This window comes from Amblyomma maculatum, chromosome 3, assembly GCF_055883805.1.
Source record: "Amblyomma maculatum isolate TAMU_Amacu chromosome 3, ASM5588380v1, whole genome shotgun sequence".
Classification (NCBI taxonomy): Eukaryota; Metazoa; Arthropoda; class Arachnida; order Ixodida; family Ixodidae; genus Amblyomma; species Amblyomma maculatum.
In genome coordinates, this window is record NC_139346.1 from 189,858,147 (window position 1) to 189,876,320 (window position 18,174).

The following is an 18,174-nucleotide window of genomic DNA, read 5'->3' on the forward strand; positions in this document are numbered from 1 at the left end:
AAATGCTCCGATCCGTAAAAAAAGGCAAGGGTCTGAATAGCTATATTTGTTTAGGCATACATTGTAGTCCTCTACCGCTGGTGTTCTTTAACGTTTTAATATAAATTACTTTAACCGCCTATCCGCCGCCGCCTTCGGTGAGTGATATGCATAAAAAGAAAAGTGAATCTCTTGTACCGAATGAAGACTTTATTCGCAATACTTCGAACAGAAGAAAGAGAGCGACAAGCTAGCTGTTAAAGGTTTGGTTTGGTTTGTGGGGTTTAACGTCCCCAAGCGACTCAGGCTATGAGAAAGGGTAGAGTGTTAGAAATGTCAAACGTACGCTGGCTGCCTGAACTACTACAACGACTGCGCCAAATGAGGACAGGTAGCTGGAAAAAAGGTAGCATTGCAGAAAAAAAAACGTCAACATGTTACTCCACTGGCCGCTGTTAAAACTTTCTATTACATGACTCTACTTTTTCAATCCACTGTCTGTATATACACATGCAAACAAATACAAATACAAAGAAAATACAAATTAACTGCGCTAGAGCTAATAGCCGAGAAAGCACTTTCAAACCAATCGCGCAACCCCCCCTCCTCCCCTCCCCCCCTGCCCCCTTTCTCTAGTTGCTCCGGGGCCTCCCCCCCCCCCCCCCAGACACACACTTCTCTAGTTGCTCCGGGGCCTAGTCGGCCTGGCCCACGGCCTCCAAAGACAGTGGAGGGGAGTGCTCTCGTTCCTCTGGTAGGCGAGGGATGGCGCTACCAGTAACGCTGCTACGGGAAAGCTCGCTGTTTTGTTTGGCCTTTGTCGCGGGCGATGGGGATTAACGCTTAATTCTGTTTTACCTTAGCAACGCAACTAATGGTATCGATTCGCCTATGTTTCGAAGGCACATTTTCGCCAGTGCATCAGTATGTCAAATCTGCACTGAAAAGTACTGGAGCTTTCTTTTGTCGCGGTTCTCTAGTCTTTCAATCACTCCCTCGTGCTTTTTTTCTCGGTGTGGGTCAGGTGCCCACGCTCAGTGAGGCAAAGCACATTATTCATCTCATAAGTCGTATTTCCACCTGTGCAGCTAGAGTGGCTAGTATAGCGCAGCACCAACTTTCTATTCTGAGAGAGGTACAGAGATTCAATATCAACATCATTATCTTTATTTCGCAGTAGCAAGCAACAGCTTTTAAATAAATTTCATATTGTCGCTGTTTCGCATTCCTCAGGTACGTGAGCTCGCATGTTCCTCTCCGCGCTGAAGCCCAACTTATATAATTTCTTTCGTCCTGTGTTCGCTTCCGCTTACTCAAAGGTATTTGAAAATATCGCTCCAGCATCTCGACTTGAGTCGCTCCAGCATCTCGACTTGAGTCGAGATGCTGGAGCGACATTTCTACTGATTCTTTCCGCTAGAGTTTACTCTGGGGATTACTCTTTGCCATCTTCTTGTTCATTCGCGATTGCATTTGCAGCTAAGCTTGAGCTTGCTCATCCTGATTCTTTCCGTTAGAACTTACTCTGGGATTGCTCTTTAGTATTTTTTCTCCCTCGGAAATTGCATTATACTTACCTGCATCATTCCTCTCCTTTTTCATGTTACTTTCCTTACAAAGACGACTAAGTTAAGTGAACTGCTAAACTTTGTAACAGAATCAATTTCCAACTTTAATGTATGCCATATTTTAGACCACAATGTCCTCACTGGTGAACTGTTGGCCTAGAACACCGACATTAAAAAAAAAAAAAATAAAGAACACTGAAAAGAGGGATGGGCTTAAATGCAGAGCGTCAATGCGTCTACTTTTGGTGGTCTATGGGAGCTTGACTTGATGGTTGTAGAATAACTAGAGTTGACAGCTTCTCAAAATGACTCGTTGTTACTTCCGACGAACTGTTAATTCTGCAGAATTTAATTTTTTAATTATTTTTATTTGAACATACTGTTGGTCCCCTCTTGGGCCCGTTACAGGAGTCGATTTATAGACAAGGATGCAAGTTAACAACACAACAATACAAAAGCCAGCAATCAGGTTTAAAAACGAGAAATCAGCATTCATATGCGGAAACATCGAGTGAATAACAGAAGATGGAAGATAGCCAACTCTGGCGTTCAAAGCATGCGTATATAAGTTCATGTTGGGATGCTGGGATTGTGACTTCGTGTCTCATGTTAGAACATGATTTCTTGTACAAGAGACTCAGTTTAAGGCACAAGAGAAGTAGCTTAAAAAATCGTAGTAATGCAATACATGTAACCTGGAAAAGGCAAAGGTAGGATCCCCGCTCATGAGACGAGTACATATGCTGATTTGATAACAAAGCTGGTCGATGCGGATAAAATAAAAGGTTTGCATCTATAACAGCCGCAGTAAATGACATAGAAAGGCCTGGCCGATGTGGATAAAAGCAAGGTGTGCATTTATATCTATAACGGTCGCAGTAAATCACGTAGAAAGACCTGTTTAAATGCTCTCTGATATATTTGAGACAATCCCACATCATTCAGACCGTCAAGAAAAGAACACAATGATGTCGCACAACGTATGCAGCTCAAGCAACTACAAATGAATGTTGTTGCTTTTTAGTGGTGCGGTAGACGATTGAACTTTTCTGGTATTATTATCAAAAGGTTTTGTCGCAGGAAATGAGGACATCTCGTTAGCAAAAAGAACAATCTCAAGGAGAGTTAAAACAATGTTTACACCTGGAAAAAGGAGGACTGCACGATCGAGGAAGTTTTTCACTTTGTAATAACTTCACTGTTGTGTAGGCGTGCGTTTCGAAATACTAAGTGAGGACTACTGCTGCTGTTTGTACTGCTTTTTTCCTCTAATTGTTTTTTTTTTGTGTAAACGAGCAGCCTAGTGATTTATCATCGTGCTTTAATTTTACTTTGTGTCTGTGTTCGCAGTGGCACGGGCACAGGCATTCTATTCTCCATTACTTTTGGTTGCCTCATCATAATTTGTGTCTCTATGTTTACAAAAGTTGTCATGCAACACTAGTGTCGTTGCCGCAGAGCCATGCGTGCATTGCTTCTTTGCTGTAGTTTGTGAGGGCATATAGGGCGCATCTTACCTGTACTCACCTATGGGGCTGAAACGTGGAGGCTAACCAAGAGGGTTCTACTTAAGTTGAGGACAACGCAGAGGGCTATGGAACAAATAATGGTAGGGGTAACATTAAAAGATAGGAAGCGCGCAGAGTGGGTCAGAGAAATAGTTCAAGTTAGCGATATTCTAGTGGAAATTAAGAAGAAGAAATGGGCATGGGCGGGACATGTAGTGCGAAGAGAGGATAACCGATGGTCGCTTAGGGTAACAAACTGGATTCCAAGGGAAGGAAAGCGTAGCAGGGGGCGGCAGAAAGTTAGGTGGGCGGATGAGGTTAAGAAGTTCGCAGGGGTCAAGTGGATGCAGCTAGCACAGAACTTGGTTTAATTGGAGAAATATGGGAGAGGCCTTCGCCCTGCAGTGGGTATAGTCAGGCTGATGATGATAGGCGCCTCAAGTCGCTCGGCGCAAGAGCCCTAGATAATTTGAAAGTAGAGAAAATATTCGAAATCTGCCACCGCGCCGCGCACCTCTCACATCGTTCTCCCCAACCTCTACAAATCGACGCCTTTCTGAGCGGTTATTGGCTCGCATGCCGTCGCCCGGGGAAAAGGGTGCGAAAAGTTTGCTTTGGCTGTGTTTTCATTTTTCGTCGGCTTCAATTGCGGGCAAGCCGCCTTTGTTAGAACCGAGCTCTCGAGAATTGCGATGTTTGCATTTCGCGCATTTCGCGCAATTTGCGCTCTTTCGTGGTTGCTGGGCATTTCAGTGCACCAGCTGGCATAATATCTGCTTCACACTTTTCACTATTTTTTTTTTGGGGGGGGGGGGGGGGGGAAAGGATACTCGAGGAGGAAAACGCTGGAGTGAAATAAGGTGTCGCTACTTTTAAATTGTCGAGGGACTTTACTCCCGTGAAGCTTTAGTGTTCTGGAATATTGTATTCTAGAATCCTATAGTGCTGCGTTTTTTCTTTGTCCTCGTTCATATATTTTGTAGGAATAATTCATAACTAAATGGGATTGAAAAATATGATGAGGAGCGGCTTCGCCAGGGAAAAAGGAAGCTCATGAGCTAGAAATGTAGTTAGCAGCGCTTCATGCAAATGCAACTTACACACAGAGCGAGAAAAAGATGGGAATAAACGCTACCTTTTGTATATTACCAGGCACAAGGACACTACAATAATGCTGTTAAAAATTTGTCACCAGAACTATAAAAGATGAAACCTAGTAGCTCTGTTTATGAGTACTAAATTAGAGCTCAGCATATTGGCCAACGACGGCGCAGAGCGTAAGTTGAGAGGCCCCATCTGTAGTACTCGCTGCGAAGGTGTCGCGCGGCAGGATAACAGATTTGACGTCCTTCTGAGATTAACCAAAGGCGGTAAAAGTGCCAGAGGCTCGGCGTCGAGATACCGCCCTGCAAGACGCCACACGCGAGCAGAAGCTTTCACACGCGAAGAGCGTACTTTGCTCGGGCCTCCGCTGTTGTTCGTGGAAGAGTCCCTTCGTGCTTTGTGGCCGTGTTCAGGCTACTCCCAGCACACTGCGTACAACCACTATCTCACAATCCATCTCTCATGCTACGATTCTCTGCTTATTCAGCTATCGGCGCTGGTATCAGGTAGGTGTGATGCGAGCGTGCGCTGTGTTGGTGGCCTTATGTCACATGATGTTCAGGCGTCGCACATGCTTCTGTCACCTGTACTATAATGTAGAGCTCTTTAATATGATTTGCATCGCCTAATTAACCTCCCTGCCTTTATGTTCTGTTTCTCTCTATATTTATGTATAATCATTAGCTTAGCCTGACTGCACCCACCGCAGAACTAAAGCCTCTTCCATATCCTTCCAATCAATAAGGTACTGTTCCACTCACCCATCTAATTTTCTGCCGCCCCTTGATACGCTTGCTTCCTTTTGGAATCCAGTATGTCACCTCTGGAGACCATCATTATGTTTCCTTGGTATTTCGACTAGAATAATTAACTCGCGTTTGCTCCCTCACCCATTCTGCCCGCTTCTTGTCTCATAACGTTAGATCTACCATCTTATTTTCCTCAGTTCGTTGCGTTGTGTTCAGTTTAAGTAGAACCCTTTTCATTAGCCTTGACATTTCTGCCCGATGGGTGGACACTGCTAATATGCAGCTGTTGTAAACTTTCCTCGTGAGCGAGACGGGGAAAGTGTCATTCACAATCCACAAGTGCTTGCAAATATACGCTCCTTTCCGTTCTTATTCTTCTGACTACTCCGCTCTCATAGCCCGGATCTGCGGTCACTATACATGCCCTAAATAGACGTTATCGCTTACTGATTACAGCGTCTTGTTTCCCATCGCAAGCTGTTGCTACTTTACTGCCTGATTTTCTGCTGCTTCTTTCATACCTTAAGAGTGACGTCGCCTATCAGTGCAGAATATTGCGTTTGTCGATTTCGTCATACCGGCGTTGAATTGTTTTTCCGAACACGGATGTACATAGCCGCTGTCGAGACCATTTCTGCAACGCTTTTTGAAGGATAGATGCTCACATGTACGGAATTATTCTCCGTAAGCATACTTCAACATTTGTGGATGCAATAAGTCACCGACTTTGTGTCTCTTTTTGTGAAAGTAGGGATGACACTGTCATAATTGCATGCAGTTGATTAACACAGACTCCCGGCCGCTTTAACCCAGCCACGTTTTAGAAGTGATGAGCAGTTCAGCTGCACTTCGAGCGCTAAGAAATAATCTGGCGTTTTGAATTGTGATCCCGTTAGAATACCAGCTGTTGGCACACAGGTTATAGCAGGGAGTCTCACCGTTGGTGGGTTTCTTTTGGTGGGTTTCTTGGTGGGTTTCTTTTGGTGGGTTTCTTGAGGGGGATGCCAGCCTTTGAAAGGTCAAATGTGGCGAACAATTTTATTTGAAAAAAAAAAAAAAAGAACTCCTTCTCGCAATATTTGCTCCTTCAAGCACCGTCATCAATATATTAGCGCTGTATTGTACATTACAACAAATCTGACTTTTAAATCATCACAGATTGTGCCTAAATGGGTGAAAATTTGTGCAAACTTCCCGTGTGCACTGCGGACGAAGAAATGGGTCAACCGGGGCCATCTTGTGCTTGTTTAGTAGCTCGTTTTCTTTCATGCAATTTTCGGGCATCTTTAAAGGGTGTCGTTTAAGCAAAACAATTCCCTCGCTAGTTTTGCGAAGGGCATTTCAAGGCTTCTGAGTAGTTGGAGCGCGGTCGAGTTTAAACACCATCCTGAGCCACCGAGACCGATACGCCATATATAGCTTTACACTTGCCGCCGTGTCTGTCACTTAGCGCGTTTTTCCTCGTCAACTTTTGCAATCGTAGTTCCTCGCCCGGTGCATGCTTCAAGAATCATAGTGAACACAGCGCGGGAAAACTATATGAACGAAGAAAGACACAACACGTTCGTTTCGTTTTCCCGCGCTGTTTTCACTATGAATCAGTCCCAACTCGCCCAAATCGCAGCCTTAATTTCTTCAAGAAGCACGAAAACGCGCCAAGCAGTTACCGTAATCAACGTTTTTACTTTACAGACGGTGATAAAATGCTCTGTAAAAGCCCGTTCGGCGTTTTAAGCAAAATGCGCAGGCCAAGCATCCATCCAGCTAGCGGGCATTTGCTTCTTGCGTCTTCGTATTCCCCACGTGACTTTCACTTCAGGGCCGTTGTCTTTCGCAAGACACCGATCGTGGATTCCACGCTACAGCTCAAATACCTGCAAAATAAGTTGCGTCATAGAATAGTCAGCCAGTGCTACCGTGACATCCAAGACCGCATCGATAGGTTGCACTATTCAGTTGGCACTAATTAACCCCGCTCACTCCACTCATGACTGCGCTTCGCTGCCACATTTTTTTTCTATTCACGCCTTGTGGGCCACAAGAGGTTATTCTGGCAGCATGCCACGTTATCTGCCGCGCGTTCCATGGACACTTTCGTTTCGTTGGACACGTGAGCATATGAATGATGCTATCATAAATTCATTTTCTTTTAGAGCTTTTAATTTTGATACTTATTGGTAACATATTCCAAGAGGTTGATTGAGATTAACATTGTTGCTGTCTACGGGTGGGGCTAGCCGTTTTGGCTCTGCCGGCAACTGCTTCACCGTAACGCCACTTCCGTATTAATTGGTGTCCACAAGACAGGCAAATACACACAATCGCATAGTTAAGGACATTCGCTATCCGTGTGGAAATCGGTCTTGTAGGAAGCAAGTTTCACGCCTTCTTTAAATTCCCTTACAGGACTAGGACCTGGACTCCAGATGGTTGCAGCGGTCGCGATCATTAGCTATTACGTGTGATTGTGTGTAACATCTTCCAATGCGCTCTGACACAAACTTATGTGCACGTGCAGCAACACTATGTTGCTAATCGCGTGTTCAGTCCCTCGTAAAGGGCTCTGCAGGCATATAGGTTTACATGTGCTCAGCTTGGTGGTGTACATGAACCGGCAAAGTTTCCTCGCATGACACTTTGAAACACTGATATTAGGGCGCAAGTACCAATTCACGCGGGGAGCCAACCACGGAGAGTGTGTAGACCCTCCGCTGAGGTCAAACAAACAAACAAACAAACAAACAAACAAACAAACAAACAAACAAACAAACAAACAAACAAACAAACAAACAAACAAACAAACAAACAAACAAACAAACAAACAAACAAACAAACAAACAAACAAACAAACAAACAAACAAACAAACAAACAAACAAACAAACAAACAGACAGACAGACAGACAGACAGACAGACAGACAGACAGACAGACAGACAGACAGACAGACAGACAGACAGACAGACAAACAAACAAACAAACAAACAAACGTTGTTGGAGCGGCTTCGAACCCAGGGATTCATATTGGGAAACGCGTTGGACCCCGGCGCTATCATCGGAACGAATCACACCACGTGTATTACTGCCGCTCTCTCGATGAGCAATGCATGTCATCGTACATGCATGCGTAGTGAATCCAAACACTTCGCTATAGCATTGACCTGCTACGCTGTGTTAAAGGTGAGAGACGATTTGTCTATTCGACTTGGCCCGCTGGCAACCACAAAATTAAATTCTTAAATGTAGATTGACTGTCGCGATTTGGACGCCTTCACACGATACTGCACTGGTTGGCGGAGCCAAAACATCTCTGATTTTTATTTTTTTCATCCCACTTGTATATGTATGGTTATCCAAACTGTATTTAGAGCAATCGTCGTCTCAGCATTTAATCGTAAAATGCTCTGCACTGAGATAATTCAGGTCGGTAAAGAAAGTGGCTGATTAGTTAATATATATCTGTTGTGACAAGCTTTGTTTAATGCATTGCTGTATATTTTCATTGCTCTCTTCGAGTCATTTTTTAACGGCCTCTAGCGCAGAGTATATCATATGTGCCGTATTGTTCTGAATAAAGCATGCAACACGACGCTGCAGTCGCGGGATATTGTGTTTACGATGAACGAGACTTTTGTGTTCGAAATTCATGGCCGTCTACCAAAGCAATTACACTTAATCAAGCATGAATATGCTGAAGGCCACGCAGTCTCATCCATCTGCTGCGGCATACGGGAAGATACGCAAGTATCGGTGACATGATGCGCAGGCGAGTATAGCCGCAAGCAAATGGACACCGATTACCGTACAGCTTGACCTTCGGTATGTCCTTCATAAATCGTAATTGCTTCGGCAGAAAGACGAAAACATCGAATGAGAACTCCCTGAAGGATCTCCACGTTAATGACACGTATAGACTTGCCTAGAAAAGCTTATTATATTTATTTATATATTTTCTGAAAGCTAAAGCAACAGTCTATCAAGGGTTTCAGGGGAAAGAAATGAAATTTCTTTTACAACACCGTCACCGCCGTTGCAAAATCAACACAATAAGTGAGTTTGTACCTAAGTTTTCTTTATTTTGTTTATTTGCCATAAGACATACTATAAAAACTCATGCAAATCGTTTTCTGCCAGAAACTGGAGAAGGCTTTTGTTTTAGTGTTATATATATATATATATATATATATATATATATGCAGATCAGTTAAGGGGAAATGAGGGTGCTCGTTATAATACATGAAGAAAGAAGCCAACAGTCGGCGAGGCCAAGGAAAGCGTTGGGGATGGTACTTTATGTCTTTTTTTAATGTTTACTTGGATAATCACAGAAATTAGTAATGTAATCTATTAGGGGAAAGATAATTAAACACAAAGTAGAAGAAAAAACAACGTGCCGATGGTGGGAACCGAACCCACGACCTCCGAATAACGCGTCCGGTGCTCTACCAACTGAGCTACATCGGCCGCTGTCCCCCCTGCTACTTGCTTGGGTATTTATGCTGTCTGTATACGAACCTTGAGAGTGTTCCCCAGCGCCACCCTCAACCATAGCGGCGGACGTAGAACGTCCTTTTTGTTACCGCCAGCGTCACGTAGAACGTGATCAAGAGCGAGGGCGAAAGCTGTGCTAGAACCCTCTTACGCTACCTATGGCTTCAAGACTGCCAGAACCGAGACCCCCGTAAGCTACAAGCAGATCAGTTAAGGGGAAATGAGGGTGCTCGTTATAATACATGAAGAAAGAAGCCAACAGTCGGCGAGGCCAAGGAAAGCGTTGGGGATGGTACTTTATGTCTTTTTTTTAAATGTTTACTTGGATAATCACAGAAATTAGTAATGTAATTTATTAGGGGAAAGATAATTAAACACAAAGTAGAAGAAAAAACAACGTGCCGATGGTGGGAACCGAACCCACGACCTCCGAATAACGCGTCCGGTGCTCTACCAACTGAGCTACATCGGCCGCTGTCCCCCCTGCTACTTGCTTGGGTATTTATGCTGTCTGTATACGAACCTTGAGAGTGTTCACCAGCGCCACCCTCAACCACAGCGGCGGACGTAGAACGTCCTTTTTGTTACCGCCAGCGTCACGTAGAACGTGATCAAGAGCGAGGGCGAAAGCTGTGCTAGAACCCTCTTACGCTACCTATGGCTTCAAGACTGCCAGAACCGAGACCCCCGTAAGCTACAAGCAGATCAGTTAAGGGGAAATGAGGGTGCTCGTTATAATACATGAAGAAAGAAGCCAACAGTCGGCGAGGCCAAGGAAAGCGTTGGGGATGGTACTTTGTCTTTTTTTTAATGTTTACTTGGATAATCACAGAAATTAGTAATGTAATCTATTAGGGGAAAGATAATTAAACACAAACCCACGACCTCCGAATAACGCGTCCGGTGCTCTACCAACTGAGCTACATCGGCCGCTGTCCCCCCTGCTACTTGCTTGGGTATTTATGCTGTCTGTATACGAACCTTGAGAGTGTTCATATATATATATATATATATATATATATATATATATATATATATATATATATATATATATATATATATATATATATATATATACATACATATACATATATAACAAAATGGATCCCATTTGAGTACCATGATTTAGTAGCTAAACGTTTCTTTAAATATCGGTAAAACATTTATCAGAACGATATATTGATTTTTTTTTTGTAGACTTAAGAACTGTTGTCAAGGCAGCAACGCGATTCTTTATACCGGTTGTTTTAGCTCTAATGAACCAATGCTAAAAAGAAAAAAATGAAACTAACCATTCTTCGCAAATGATATCAAGCGAGTGTTTTTAGGAGTCATTTAAAGTGCCCACTGGCATTTTTTTCGTTCCGTCTACCTAAATAATCAGTCAAAATTAACAAAAAACCTTTTTAAACATCGCCATAAACACTCAGGTGGGAATAGCTAAGTTGTCGAGCGCCACAAAAATAGTAACACTCAAATGTTTTCGACGTAGTTGCCTAACCCTCGTCCTGTCTATTTGGCAAGAATAAAAGTAAAAACAAAAAATAAAGAAAACGCGTGACAGCGGGTACCACGTGCCACACTTACAGCGCTCTCATCCGCGGCTCTGAAATAGGCGGCCAAATCCGCCCCTTCTGTATGTGTTGCTCATGGTAGACAGATAGCGAGGTCAGCGTCGTCAATGGTTGCTAGTCAAGCGCTTTTCCGGCACGTCGGCTAACGCCACTGGCAGTTATTGCAGAGACAGAAGCAGGAAAATCTCTCGTGGACACGGTGGTTGTGGGCATCGTAGAAGGCGAAAATCTTACAGCGCTTCACCCATTCACGTACGTGAGCGCTGTGATCGCGGCGCATTCGAGCGCACGGATTGCTGTCTTTTTTTTTTTTTGAACATCGCGGGCTTTCATTTTTGCATAATAAAAATAGGTTACTCTATTGACTCTTCGAAAACACGTAAGTTGGACTACTTGCGTAACGCTCGACGACTTGGCAATTCACATCTGAGCACCTGAGCGTTCGCAGCGATATTCAGAAAGTTAATTAGTAAATGTCGGCTAATATTGAAGTATAGGCGGAACGAAAAAAAACATACCAATGAAAACTTTTATATGATTCCGTACAACACTCTCTTGATTTCAGTTTGGAAAAAAGCTTAGATCTTTTTCTTTTTAAATCTCTGTCCACCCTAGCTGGGACACCCTGCATATAATCTATGTCAGGACATCAAAGTACGCGATAAACAGGGTGTGCCAAGCACTTTCGCGATGCACAGATAAAGATACTTACTCGCGCGTGGCACCGTCATTACAGACCTTTCCAGTAAGAGTTCCTTGGGAGTTGCCATTTTGCATGTTAAACTTTCCCGGCGTGAACTCTAGAGTTAGCAGTGTCTACACAGTAGAAAGATGTATACTAGCAGTAGTTAGAGATGCCAGTTGTGCACAGCTTCATAGGCGCGATTGCAGGGATTATAAGGTGAGTAGTACATAGGTGGACATAGTGGAGTAGTGGATTATAAGGTGGAGTAGTACATAGGTGGACCCCTGACATTGCTGAATGCTTTGTGGACTGATAGGGGCAGGGACTGCGTCAGGAAAACAAACCACACTGCAAAGGTTGCGATTGCAGTGCTATCAACTTGTCCGTTCTTTCTTTCAGTCTCCGTCCGCTCTGTGTCGCACTGTATTCACTTTGTGGTTGTTGGTAACAATTTTTTTAAGTTTTCAAAGTTGCTGGTAAGCACTTCGCTGGTGGGCTGCGGGAATTTCTGATTTTTTTCGTCAACTTCACAGCAGACTAAGAGCCCACACGCCTTGAGCGGGCAAACCTGGTGTCGGAAGTCATCTTGCCAGCACGAATCATCCCCTCTTGACCGCGCTATGAAGCCGTCGGCCGGGGACGGTTTGGCCCAGCCGTACCAGGACTCTGCCAGAAGCTGGCTCGTGGCTGTGGCCTGCGGATGGTGCCTCTTCTGGATAATGATCATCAACCGCTGTGGTGGCCTGGTGTTTGTCAGCATGGTTGCAGAAATGGGGGCCACACGAGAAGCTGCCGCCTGGCCGTTCAGCCTCCTCGGAGCTGTCATTAACTTGTCGGGTCAGTCCCGCGTAGTGTGCTGGAAGGGTATCGGAAAGTGTTCATAGACATGAGCGTGTCTGGAACAACGGAAGGCAGCATGTCCTTTAACTACATTGCATATTTGCACAGCTCACTTACTTTCCTTGGCTGCAGCTGCCTTTTGCCCAGAAAGCACGAATTATATTACGCCACCGATCCTATCCCTTTAACTCTACTTGAGGGCTTTGAGCTTTTTGCCTGCTGAAGAAGAACGGGACACAGTAAAACCAGCCCGTACAGCCTTGTCAATAGTGTTTCGCATGCAGGGTTTCCTGAAAAGCAGTGAAGCAGGGCACTTGCGGCATCCTAGCATTTAGTAGATACGTTTTTTCCATCACCCTGCGAAGATGTTACACTTCAGTGCTGATCACACTAGTGTGCTGGTAGGACGCTTTTATAAAGGTTGTACCTGTAGGCAGTGTGCCAAGGCTTGGCGTCATTGTTACATGTCATATTCTTCATACCAGCCTCTTCAATGATGACTGCTTCCCTCGTCATGCTATGACAGGCGTGGCATCTGGTGTGCTGATCAAGAAGCTTCCTCTGCAAGCAGTCTCCTTGGCAGGCAGCCTGCTGAGTGCGACCGGAGTTCTTCTCTGTGCCGTCTTCTACAACCTCATCGGTATCACCATATTTCTAGGGGTGGTGTGTGGTAAGGAGCGCAACGAACTCTTATTCGTCGGTGCCTTAAGACTTTTCAATTTCAGCCATCGGGCAAGGGCTCGTTTTTCCGTCAAACGCTGTGGCGATCAACACGTACTTCAAGAAGTGAGTTTATTTATTTTTTTTTTTTTGCTGCTGCCTCTACACCCAACCCCTTAATAGGTTCGCCGCGAGACGTAATCCTCACATAATACGGCGAGAGATAAATTCCTCCCATCACGCGGGTATCGAGTTCTAGACATGCTGATATGCTGATTTACTTTACAAAGTTTAATATGAATGCTCCGCACTGAGATCGATTGAGAACTACTTTTATCGTGTATGAGTTTTTTATGCAATACGAAATGCCTATAACGCCTTAAAACATTTCAGAGGGAAAAACATTACTACAGTGCTCCGTAGAGTTGTGCTTGTTCCAAAGATGGCTTGAAAAGGATAATTAGGAGTTATCAGAGGACTCGCATTTGTATATTTTGAAAGTCCTCACAACCGCTCTATTCCATTACTTTTCCTGTTAATCTTGCGGTTATGATTACGTAGGCAGATCATTCCATCACGGTCGTACGTTTGCCATTTATTTTCTAAAGGTACCGGGCGTCAGGAAGCGGAATCAGTTACGCGGGCTCCACCCTCGTCGCTTTCGTATTTCCCACCTTAATTGCATACATCAGTGACGAGTATGGTGTGCGTGGAATGTTCCTCATTGTCGGCGCATTGAGCCTCAACGCCGTGGCCGGATCTCTCCTCGTACGAAGTCCAGAGGAACTCACCGACGTCAAAAAGGAGCGTCGCACTGATTCTGCCGGGGAAGCTTCTCGTAATGCACAGAAGAGGTGTGTACCAGGGGAGAATATGAAGCTCATGAACGCACAGCAGGATGCTTCATGCCGAAAACCATCTACAGACGCCGGTGGCTTTTCTCTTCGCCACGAGCTCAGCTTCCTGAAGAGGCCCATCAACTACGTCATCACATTCACGGGTGTCGTGTTCACGTCCGTGCAGATACTGTACAACGTGTCGCTCGCAGACCACGCCATTGGCCAGGGCCTGGCCAAGTGGCAGGCAGCGCTGCTCTTCACCTGCTGTGGAGCGGGTGACATCGTCGGTCGCCTGGCCTCCGGACAGCTGTCGGACCGGAAGCTGTGCGACAGGTGAGGATGGGCCTTCAAGGCGCTCTGCTTCGTTTCGCACAGTCGCCGATTGGCATGCGGCAGTTACTCTCGGCTTAATAGGTTATGCATATGCATGTAGCGGAGGCATATAAAATGGAACGTGCTGTGATATTTAATCAAATCAAGTTAAATCAAATCTTTATATTCCCTTAATAAAGTTATAGGAAAAGCGCACAAGTCTGCCACTTATAAGATGCAGCATGACGAGGCGGCTGCCACGCAGGACAATAAGCTGTGCATCAACTTTTTTCTCGAACACTTTATTGCAAATTGGCAAAATCTGCAAATACTACAGCCGCGTATTTGCTAGACAATTATTACTTTTCAGTGCAATATCTGTCAATATTTTAGGCCTCGCGACATTGGTAATATAATCTTTACAGCTACAGGCGTTGCTGGACATGCACAGAGGCACTACCTTTATTCGTTTTTCAGCTTTTTTATAGATTAGTGCTCAATTGCTCCCAAGTAAAAATCCCGGACCCTTGGCTAAGTAGAGCAGAATGCACCGGGATTGAGTCATCGATCATTAAAGACGCTAGTCGACGGCTTGGCTTTCTTGCGGATAGACTGAGGTTTTGAGTCATCAATGCAACACAAACGAAACACTCCTCTCTGGAATGCTCCTTTCTTTACCGCAGCATCATTAAGCGGATTTTCTGAACGCAGGAGAGACGTAATGGCCACGGGTTTCGCGGTGATGGCTGCCTCTCTGCTCGCGCTCATCTACGCCCGGTCGGCGGTGCTGCTGGGCCTCTGCACGGCGCTGTTCGGGCTGGCTAGCGGTAGCCTCATCATTCTCTTCTCGGTGATCACAGTCGAGTACCTGGGCCTAGAGACACTGCCGATGGCCTTCAGCTTCCAGTCCCTGGTGTGTGGCCTGGTAGCTCTGCCTAGGCCTCTGCTCATCGGTACGTACTTCACCCGCCTGCTGCTCTTGCAAGATGCGATGGTGGTATTCCGCGAGTGTTCCCTTTTTACGGCGTGTACACTTTTGTCTGTGTTGACGCAGTCAACGTTAGCCGGAGTCACAGCGGCGGCGACCTCGAGTCAAACTAAAATTGGACCAAATTGGGCATGTCACAAAAGGCGACATCCATAAAATGCCATCCTCGATCGGCGGAGATGGTGGGCATGTTTCCTGCCGGGGGGCGACCTCAGTTTGGATTGAGTCTAGAGAGACAGAAAATGTTCGTCGGTTGCCTGTACTATATTTAATGTAGCGCTTGCAGATAAATCTGGGGCAAACCTATGCAACAGAATACTAATTTGGGCTCCATGTGAAGCGCGATGATTTTGGTACCATATCAATGGCTCAAGTTCAATTGAGTGCCATTTTTGAGAAACCGCGGGGTGGTGTGAGGGCTTCGAAGGACCGCATTTGTGGATTGCTGGGTCGACATATGACAACAAATGAGATGTCTTTTCTTGCAGAGATCTTGACGGAATACTACTTGTGACAATCGCAAGGCTATGGTAATCTCAGTTTGCATTGATAATTGGGTGAGGGACATTTTTCTCGGAAAACAGAACTTTTGTAGTTGTCGCAGCGCATTGAAATAGATGATCACATTGATCCTCTGAAGAATGGGAATTCTATTCAGCTTGAGACAATCGAGGAAGAGGCCTTCTCGTCTATACGTGTCCGTTGCGGCCATGTGTTTAATTCAGGCTTTGAGGCGGACACTGTTACGCCCACTTACGCCTCATCATGGATGCGTTATGATAGGCCCTTAATGATGATTCATTAGTGCTGATTGAGAAAAAAAGGTCAATAAACTTGAAAAGCGCTTGTTGTGTGCGCGAGCACGGCACGGACAGTTCCGTTCTGCAATACTGCTGCGCTGCGATTCCCGACACATCACGCGCCGCACCTTTATTATAATTTTGTTTCCCCTGTCAAAGGCGCTGTTGGTGAGCGCCAGTTCTAATGCCTTGAGTGCGGCGTAGGTGAACGCTACAATGCTTTCCATGGACTGGAAGAGGTGGGCTATGAAGCTGTCGCCATACTTTACGCTTCCGCAAGACAGAAAATTGGGCGAGTTGGTTTGGATACAAATGAGACATGGTCTAACAGCGCGAAAAATACTTACAAGCAGGGTAGGCGCCGTGTTGCCTCACTTCTATCCTGCCTTTCCGTGTATTTGGTGCTGTTAGACCATGTCTCATTGGTGTTTTATGCTTCCCTTCAGTAGTGGTCAAAAGCGGGAGACTCTTCGCCCCCATGCGCATTTGCCTCCTGTAGCGCTTCCAAGAAATGCAGCATGAATTTGCTGCATGCCAAAGGTAAGTAAAGGATGAGACCGAGGGTGCCCGTTGGCAGTCGCGGTAAGGAAACTGTTTCATTCTGCTTCCTCATTTCGCTAAGTTAACTTGCAAGCATCCTCAGAGTAATTTTACAACGTTTTCCTTATGTCAACGAGAGGTTAATTGGGCTCTTGAGTCTCTCTTGTGAGCGGAAGTTACATATTTTTTTGTCTGCACCCTCACAGGATGCCGATCTAACGTTTCGTTTTGATCACTGCGCTAATTTCCCCGAAATCGGCCCAGACAGCTTTCAGTAGATGGTTCTCTTGCAGGATACTACCGAGACAGGATGGGTTCGTACGCTGGAATGTACGCGTTGCTGGCGTCGGCGTGCCTTCTTACGAGCCTCATTTGGGCAGCCGAGTGCTTTATGTATCGCCGGACCGTCATGAAACTTCAAAAGACGGAGGAGGCTACGGACAGATCTTCTACACGAGTTTGCCTCGACGAATGAACAGCGCAGCTAAGGGCTGCCTCTGCGTGAAGTGAGCAAGCTGCAAAAAGACATGGACAAGTAGCCTTTCTTTCTGACATTCGTGATGAGCCAGTGCAAGCAGTTTCTGAACTCTATACTATATAGCGTGAAAGACAGTTATTTGTTCACAGTACATGGCACTAGCGCATCTACTTCAAGTGTGTGTGGTTCAAGAAAGTCCCGCCCAGCCGAAAAAAACTACAGAATTGTGTCAAAAATACGACAAAATATCTGTAGTTCTGTCGTAACCATAAGATTTTTTTGTAGTTCTGCAGTAGTTTTCTGTAGCTCTGTAGTTTTTCTGTACTTTATTTCTGATGTCTGTAGTTCTGTACCACTTTTCTGTTGTAACTACAGAAATTTTTGTTGTTACTACAGCATGTTCTGTCGTCACAACAGGTTTCCCGTCGAAAACCGCACAGAAATTCTGTCGTAATATCAGAAAATTTTCTGTAGTTTTTTCCGACTGGGCGGCGATACGCCCTGGGTCACCGTGAACGCATTGACTTCAATGCGAACCTTGGTTCCGTCGAGCCGTGGTTTGTCGTTCTACTTAAGGGGACCAGAGGACCAAAATGTGACAACGTGCAGTCCTCACAGCTGTATTTTCATCTTCCATTTCAAAACCGTTTATTTTAGAGGCACGAAATACAAGTCATCGTCGTCCTTAATGATGTTGTACTGCCTGATTTATTTCGCCTTTCTTATTGCTCAAATTGGCTTTCATTTAGGTATATGTTATACCGGAAAGTTGCGAAGCGCGCTCCCTGATGGACGTGCGCATTTATGGTAATGCGCCGTTAGTGCTCTCTTAGGGAGCCGACGGTTGAATGCACATCTGCGACCCAAGAGCAATAGCACTGTGCACAACTGAGGCGAGAACAAGGATCAATGCAACAATACAACTGCGGCTGCTGAGCTATGAGGGATTTTTCCTCTAGCATGGCCCTTGCACGAGAGTGTATACGGCATTGTACATACACTCATTTCTGGAGTAGGCCGTATATTCCTCGTGTATACGCCCACGAGAAAGCAAGTCCTCTT

At 45.2% G+C, this 18,174-nt stretch overlaps 1 protein-coding gene across 1 annotated transcript in view; it reads left to right on the forward strand.

Moving 5' to 3' along the window:
- Nucleotides 1–17,794, forward strand: part of LOC146197248 (monocarboxylate transporter 12-like) — a 29,915-nt gene extending 12,121 nt beyond the window's left edge. The window contains exons 2-7 of the mRNA XM_084599048.1: nt 12,189–12,492; nt 13,022–13,165; nt 13,221–13,281; nt 13,764–14,327; nt 15,018–15,259; nt 16,928–17,794. Of these exons, the coding sequence (XP_084455174.1) occupies nt 12,276–12,492; nt 13,022–13,165; nt 13,221–13,281; nt 13,764–14,327; nt 15,018–15,259; nt 16,928–17,109 (1,410 nt within the window). The 5' untranslated portion in view covers nt 12,189–12,275 and the 3' untranslated portion in view covers nt 17,110–17,794. The remainder of the gene's footprint in view (nt 1–12,188; nt 12,493–13,021; nt 13,166–13,220; nt 13,282–13,763; nt 14,328–15,017; nt 15,260–16,927) is intronic.
- The last annotated feature ends 380 nt before the right edge of the window (nt 17,795–18,174 follow it).